The sequence below is a fragment of the Ursus maritimus genome, unplaced genomic scaffold (genome assembly GCF_017311325.1).
Source record: "Ursus maritimus isolate PB19 unplaced genomic scaffold, ASM1731132v1 scaffold_24, whole genome shotgun sequence".
In the NCBI taxonomy this organism is placed as follows: Eukaryota; Metazoa; Chordata; class Mammalia; order Carnivora; family Ursidae; genus Ursus; species Ursus maritimus.
In genome coordinates, this window is record NW_024424897.1 from 5,059,182 (window position 1) to 5,067,037 (window position 7,856).

General features: G+C 55.1%; 1 protein-coding gene across 1 annotated transcript in view; it reads left to right on the top strand.

The window, feature by feature from the left end:
• Positions 1-7,856, top strand: part of MXRA7 (matrix remodeling associated 7) — a 26,456-nt gene that overhangs the window by 9,633 nt on the left and 8,967 nt on the right. The window contains exon 2 of the mRNA XM_040640158.1: positions 5,772-5,865. Coding sequence (XP_040496092.1) covers positions 5,772-5,865 — 94 coding nt within the window. The remainder of the gene's footprint in view (positions 1-5,771; positions 5,866-7,856) is intronic.

The following is a 7,856-nucleotide window of genomic DNA, read 5'->3' on the forward strand; positions in this document are numbered from 1 at the left end:
GTCTCTCTGTCTCTGTCTCTGTCTCTGTCTCTCTCTCTCTCGGTCTCTCTCTCTCCCTCCTCTGCTTCAGCGCTGCGCATCGGGCTTGGATCAGCCAGGGCAGCCATAAATGGCAATGTGCTGCCTGCAGGCTCACACTGGCTCCGAGAAGCCTCCCTCCTCAGCCTCCGGGAGACCCTGGCCCCTGTGCTTTGCCTCCCCCCCCACCCCGCCGCCGAGCCATCCCTCCGCTGGAGGAAAAGGTTGGATTGGAGAAGTGTCCCGGGACATGTGAAGTTAAACGTGGGCTCTATCCATCCAGTCGTGGAATGCCGGGACTCTGGTCAGTGAGGTGAGGGGGTTGGGTCCCAGCCCGAGACTGCTTTGGGGACCAGCCAGGATGACACCAGCTGTCTGTCCCAGAGGGCGTCGCCAATTCACAGCTGTCACGAAACTGATTTACTTCCATTAGAGCACGGTGTGTCGGTTTGCTGGGGCTGCCGTAACGACGTACCACAGACTGGGCGGCTTGAAACACAGACGTGTATTTTCTCCAGAACTGTGAGGTCCCGGCGCGGGCAGGGCCGCTCGCTCCCAAGGCCTCTGTCCCTGGTGTGCAGGTGCCGCCTTCTCGCCGCGTCCTCACGGGGTCTCTTGCGTGTGTCCTTTCTTACAGATTTCCTCTTAAAGGGACACCAGTCAGATTGGGTTGGGACCCACCCTCATCGGCCTCATTTTAACTTAATTCCTTCTTCAAAGGCTCTCTCTCCAAATGCAGTCACAGTCTGAGATACTCGCAGTTTGGACCTCAACATATGAATGTGGGGAGGGACACAGTTCAGCCCACAACACACGGGTACCATGCAGCACGCGTGGGACCAAGGGCGTTGACCAGAAACCCACAGGGATGGCCTCTCGCTGGCTTGCAGTCGGCACTCTGAGCGCTGTCGGGTTGTGCGGCCCCAGGCGTGGTCCTAGCCCAGCTATGTGGGGAAGCAAGCCCAAGGGTGGGACTCAGACCTCGAGAACGTGAACCCCAGGGGATTGCCTTCAGCCAGAGGCAGCCAGTCCTTTGCTGATTCATTCATTCGGTTCAGGCCCGACATCTCTCACCTGTGCTTTGAACCCCCTTCTTGGAGTTCTTCCTGCCTCCAATCTTGCCCTCGCCACGCCATTCCACTTCCTGCTCCAAAAATGCCGGTCTCCTCCCGTTTCTCCCCATTTAAAAGCCGCGGGGGCCCCTCGTTGCTTTGTCCCCTATAAGATTGCCCGGGTCGGAGCCCTGCTTCCTGACCCCCGCGATCTCCTGCAGCCACACCAAACTCCAGCAAGTCCTTGCAAAAGCCAAGATGCGTCCCCTCTGGGGCCTCGCCCGACTCCTTAGACTCAGCCGAGCTGCCCTCCTCGGGGCCCCTCTACCATGTGGCTTAGATGCTTCCAGAAAACATACCTTCAGAACTGCACGTGCCAAAGCAGGATGGAAGGTGGGACGTGCTGTAGGAAGGACGGCACAGAGGTACAGCCCTTACTGACGGCTCACGCTCCAGCATTTCGTGCTTGTGCCGTATTGCCCTCCTTCGCTGTCACCCACACAGTTCCCCATCTGCAGGCAGGGAGCCCTGGAGGGAGGCCGAAGGGCCACCACGTCCAGAAGGATGGCCGTCTTTGTCCCATGCGCACTTTGTACGGGACCCGCCCATCTTATTACCGGTATCACCACTTCCGTTTTTCTGTCGTGTACACGTTTTTTATAAAATACAAGCAAAATGCAACAAACAGTGTTTTGTTTTGTTCAATCATGGACTCCTTCCCAGGATGGGGATGTCATCTCAAAGCTCACAAGGTAACCTAGAGAAGCCTGCGGGCTGGGGCTGCTCCCTGCAGCACTGTGGGAACCCCCCGCCACCGCCCAGCCCTCAGCGGCTGCGCCACTGGTATCCGACATGGGCAGCCCTCCCCGCGAGGACCTGACCTGCTCTGGGCTTGCAAAGTGGAGTGTGAGCAGATGGTGACGGGGTGACAGCCACTCGGCTCGGTCAGCTTGCACAGAACCGGGAAAGGTGGGGGTGGAGCGACCTCCGGGACAACCGCAGCCAAGGGCCTCTCCACCCACAGGCCCAGGCTCACAGCTCGAGGACCAGAGCTTCCTTCTCCCCCAGCAGAGTTGGGCCATGGGTCCCACCTGCAAGCTGGTCTATTATGGGAGGGGTTTTGACTGCCCACCGGGCCCACGGGCTTCAAGAGGCATCTTCCAAAGGAAGGAGATTTCTGCACAGACAGAAAACAGTAAGTGACCAGTCCAGCACTGCTTTCCGGACTTCATGAAGTCTCCAGTAAAAAGTCTGTTTTAAATTGCATCCCTGTATATAAAGCCACAGCATGCCAGAAATTTTATAAAACGGTATCTCTGTCTACCACACACGTAACATTATTTACCTTTCATTTAATTCCGGGATACGGGGGTACCCCCAAAGTTTTAGTGCAGTTTTAGGTTTTAATAGCTTGAGAAGTATAAATGCTACGAAGCTACAGCACACATCCGCTGAGTATTTACTATGTAAATTCCTCGTCTACTTAGCTTCCTGACATTTGAATGCCGAGTTCTCCATTTTAATTCTCTGTGCGAGCCGGAGTCTGGCTGGGTGGGCAGGTGGACGAGTCCTCTCCCACGGCACCTTGGTGAGCTGGTCAGCCTCCCTAAAGTCATGTCCAGGCGGTCAGGTACGCATCAAATCCTCGTAAAATCGACAGGCTCGAATCACAAAGGCAATCCCCCGGTCAGTGAACCTTGGGCCATGAATATGTTTTTGAAGTTTGAAAATCAACTAGAGGGGCTCCTGGGGGGCTCAGTTGGTTAAGCGGCTAACGTCAGCTCAGATCATGATCTCAGGGTCCTGGGATCGAGCCCAGCATCAGGCTCCCTGCTCAGTGGGGAGCCTGCTTCTCCCTGTCCCTCTGCCTCTCCCCCTCCTTATGTTCTCTCTCTCAAATAAATAAATAAAATCTTTTTTTAAAAATGGGGCACCTGGGTGGCTCAGTTAAGCTTCTGCCTTCGGCTCAGGTCATGATCTCGGGGTCCTGGGATTGAGCCCCACATCGGCCTCCTTGCTCAGCAGGGAGCCTGCTTCTCCCTCTCCCTCTGCCACTCCCCCTGCTTGTGCTCTCTCTCTGACAAAAAAATAAAATCTTTAAAAAAAGAGCGAAAAGAAAATCAACTAGAGGCATGTCTAGCACTGGACTGGGATAATTACATGAATTTGAATGAGAAACATCAATATATTTAAAATGTAAATAACCTTTCCAAGGTCATTTTTGGGTATGTTTATAGCATTTATGCTTCTGAAATTATTAAAGCTGAAAATGACACTAAGACTTGGGTTGCACATTTTTATTTTTTTAGATTTTAATTTTACTTATTTGAGAGACAGAGAGTGAGAAAGAGCATAAGCTGGAGGAGGGGCAGAGGGCGAGGGGGAAGCAGGCTCCCCGCTGAGCAGAGAGCCCAATGCGGGGCTCGATCCCAGGACCCTGGGATCATGACCTGAGCTGAAGGCAGCCGCTCAACCCACTGAGCCACCCAGGCGCCCCTGGGTTGCACATTTAAAAAAAATATCAGTAGCAACCTCTAAATTGCTTTCCAACCTGCCAACGGGATCACAAGTACAGTTTAAGAAACAGCACACTTCAGAAGTCAAGTGCAAGATTCAAATGTATACCAGCCTCTCTTCAGGCCAGTGTTGGCAGGCCACCCTTCACTGTGTCCCTTTGGGATGGTGGGGTCTGCCTCCGCTCTGGACAGCAACTATTTGTGTAGATGTCTTCCCGACTGGATCATGAGTTCCTTGAGGAAGGGACTGTGCTTATTTCTCTTTTTTCTTGGTGTCCCTCACACATAATGGGAGAATCAGCCTCCTCTCCAGTCTCGATATTGGGCTGATTTCTGGGGTCCAGCCCTGAATGGGTTAATGGCTGTTTGTGTCTCTTTTTTTCTTTTACTCTTCCTTTAAAAAAAGAAAAAAAAATCAGATTTCACAGTTCAGAGACCCCTGTGTAGCATTTTCAAAATATGTTAGGAGTAATTAATGCATATTCATGCATCTTATTAGAAAATCCAAATATACTGAAATGTATCAGATGAACACAGAAGGGCTGTCTCTCCCCCAGCGGTATCCCCTCCCCCCATGGTCCTCACCCCCAAAGGTAATCACTGCTAAGGGTGCCTTGCGGGTCCTTCCAGAAAACCTTTCCTCAGCGTTGATGAGCATGTATGTGCATTTCCATCTTTTATTTACAGCAAGAAGATTGCCCCTCTCACACTGTGCAGCCTCTTGTTTTTCCCCTTGGTAATTGACCCTGATGCATTTCTCACATCAGTTTGTATGGTTGCCTCTTTTTTAAAGCCCAGTGTTGCGTGGCGTGTGCACACCGTGATATATTTAACCCGTTAATATTGTGGTTAACCAAATCTATTTAACTGTAAGATATTTAACTCTAAGGATGAACATTTCCTTGTTTCCAGTTTGGCGTGTTTTCTGCTTCACACAAGCAGAGTTCTTGCATGAAAACCTGAACAGATGATTTTCCCGTCCAGAGCAGATCCCTAGAAGTGGGTTTGCTGGGTCAAAGGGTTGTCTCCTTTTCCTGCCTCCCCCGAAGAGTCCTGCCCCAATCTCCACAGCCACAAAGACGTTTTCCTGTGCAAAACCGGGGGTGAGAGAGGGGCATTTGGACAAGCCCCACGTACTGACCAACGGTGCTCCGGGCAGCACGGCTCCCCTCTCGGTGGTGCTGAGCAGAAGTCCTGCTCCTGCCTCCCGCCCAGCTCCTCCTGGCTGCATTTTGTGTGGTCCTGAGAGCGAGAAAGTCACAGGAAACTCGGCCTTTCGGGGTTTGCCACTCATGACCGGCTGTTGGGCTTGTGCAAACTTGCAGGCCAGCTCTGCTCGCTCTGCTCTGTGAGGGAGCCTGCCGCCGGCCGCTCCGTGCTCCTGCCCTGGGAGCCGCGTGCCAAAGGCCTGGGCGTGCTGCCCTCTCCGCCGCGGGCGGCTTCCTCCTGTGCGTGCTTCCCTCTCTAAACCGGGGGGTATATCCGTATTTGCCCGCCGGCTTCCCGCCGCAGTCCCCTGGGCCGCGTGTCCCCACTGCCCTAAAATCCCTGTAGCTGGAGGATGGGCGCATCCTGGTCCCCCCCAGCATTCCTGCAAGTTGAAGTCACTCCTTCCTCCCAAGAAGGCCATCTTGGGACACTCCTTCCAGCCATCTGTTTATTGAGTCCATTCGTGGGAGAGCGCCGGGCCTGAAGGAGGCGGAGCTCCAATTTTGGAAAGATGGACATGGAAACCGTTAGGGGTTGAAACGAGGTGCCAGGAGGCAGGGATGGAGTCTGCGCCCGCGAGCGCCGCTCCTCTGTGACGCCCGCCAGCCATCCTCTCGTGCCTTTCGTTCTACTCACTGGAGCAGGGGCAGGGCGGGGGGGTGGGGGTGGTGGATCGTGGGAGTCCCCAGTCCCATTACCAAAATGGCATCCAAAGTCTTTGACAGGCACCCACCCGGAAAGGGTAAAGGGACTGAGTTTCAAAGGTCAGAAGCACAGCTCCTCGGCCCACAGGCTCCCCATTGTCATCTTGGCCACACAGCGTTTGCACAGAGGTCGTACGGACTCCCCCCGCTGGTTGACCGCGGCCCCAGAGTCAGGTGCCTTTCACCAAGGAGTCAGACACCTGGATGACCGTATCCGCATGAACCGTCTCGAGCTCCGGGCGCCCGGGGCTGACTCTCTCCTTGTCTTGCAGGACCAGGAGCAGGACCAGGACCAGGACCAGGACCAGGAGCAGGAGCAGGATGGCCAGGAGGGCCCACCCCAAGCAGGGCCTGAGGAAGAGGATGGTGAGTGAGACCCAGCCTCCAGGCCGCACGCCCCTGGCCCTGTCGCTTCTGCTCTTTCTGTCCCCACTTTCCTGTCTCTAAACTGTGAGTTGTCTTCAAACACGGAAGGCCCATCTCGCCAGTAAACCGAGCACCCCGACCTTCCATTTCCTGCCCTGCCTCCTAGCTCCCCTCCTGTCACTGCTTGTGCATTTCGGTTTCTCGCCAAACGTCTCCCAATCTATCTGATGGAGACGGAAGCCGCTCACAGCGCCGCTGCCCAGGCGTTCTGCACAATGGAGGCCCCAGGGGAGGAGATGTCTGAGCAGCTCGGGCTAACTGGCCGGACTTCCCTGCCATCAGACTCTGGCCGGCCAGGAGAAGGGAGTGGGAGTGACGGGGAGCATTAAGAAAACTGGCCACTTCGAACCTGACTGGGTGGAGGGCGGAGGCTTTGCCCTGGGCACCCACGGGGGCCAGTGCCCCAGACAGACAGAGACAGAACCACACGTGGTCTGCGTGTCTGCTGGGTCTGTCGTGTTTTATTTCTTAAAAACAAACGAAAGCAACATGTCAACATTTGTTAAATCTATGTGGAAAGTACATGGAGGACTTATTACTTGTACTTCTGTGTATGTTTGAAATATTTCATCATTTTTTTAAAAAGCCAAACTGTTGCCGTGACCGATGGCTGGCAGGGGCAGTGGAAAGAGTGGGTTGCAGGAATGCCGTGACCGCGGCTGGTATGGGCGTGTGGGCCGGCAGCAGGGCAGCGCTGGGGGGGGGCCCACAGCTCCTCCCCTGAGGCCCCACAGGGCTGCGGCTTCTGTTGGTACTGCCTCAGAGGAGCAGGGAAGGGCGGGCAGCTGCGGAGGCGGGTCAGGGGGACCTGCTCTCCTTGGCGCGGTTGGTTCTCCTCCGTCATCTGCAGGTTAGAGACGCACGGGAACTGTGGCCCTGTGTCCCTGCCTTGTGGCCCCAGGCAGCTGCAGGGATGCTGGAAGTCAGGATCCTGTTTGCGACTCCGGGACACAGGAAGGGGCCGGAGCCAGAGGCCCCTGGCCAGGACAAGGGGAGGCTCACCAGCCTTACAGCCAGCCCTGTGCCTTGTCACGGGCCCCCCTCCTTATCTGACTGCTGCCTCCTGGACATCCCCCATCCCCCCGCCACCTCCTGCCAGCTCTGACAAGATGAGGGAGGGGAGGTTTACGGCCGCAGCTGTCGGAGGATAAGAGGAACAGGCCCCCAGCCCCTCTGCAGTGAGCAGCTCAGCTCTGGGGCTAATTGATTAGTGTCGCTCAGACGCCCTCCCTAAGCGACCTGGTGATTCACAGAAGGCTGTAGGAGGAAGTCCTGCTCCCAGGAGGCCCTCACATCGAAACCTCCCGGTCTAGCAAAATTAGATGCGACTGTGTATCCCTTGGTACACCACACATGATGTGATTAGGTGAAATCCTTTTCTAGTCGTCCTGCCTGGCCCGGAAAACATCAGACTCATCAGACCTGCCCCATGAATGAAAACCTTGAGTCGTACCCAGCTGGCAGAATTTTTTATGTTTTATTTTTCTAAAACATAGCAACACAATGACCTTGATGTTGAGGTTAATTGGTTTTCTTTGTCTGTTGCCTCTTCCTGAGGTCCAGAATCAAGCGTTGCTTGTGAGCTCATTCTGAGGCCATAGCCTCTGTGTGATCCCGCCCCTCTGGCAGGCTTTTCCGGCTTTCCTGATCACCAGGGACCCAGGCCCCTCAGACAGCAGCTCTGAATTACTCAGCAAAGTACCCAGATCCCCAGATGCAGGCAGTGCACACCCGGTGCTGTTGGAAGCTCCTGATTCTGTGGGCCCACAAGGAATGGTACTGGAATTTCCAGCCCTTGCTTGTCAGCCTGAGCTCAGCTCAGCCTGGAGGAAGAGCCGGCCCATGGGGGCTGGGGTCCCCAGTGAGGAGGGGTGGGAATGGATTCCCCTGTCTCTGCGCAAAGCCCCATCTCACCTGGAGGATGAACCAAG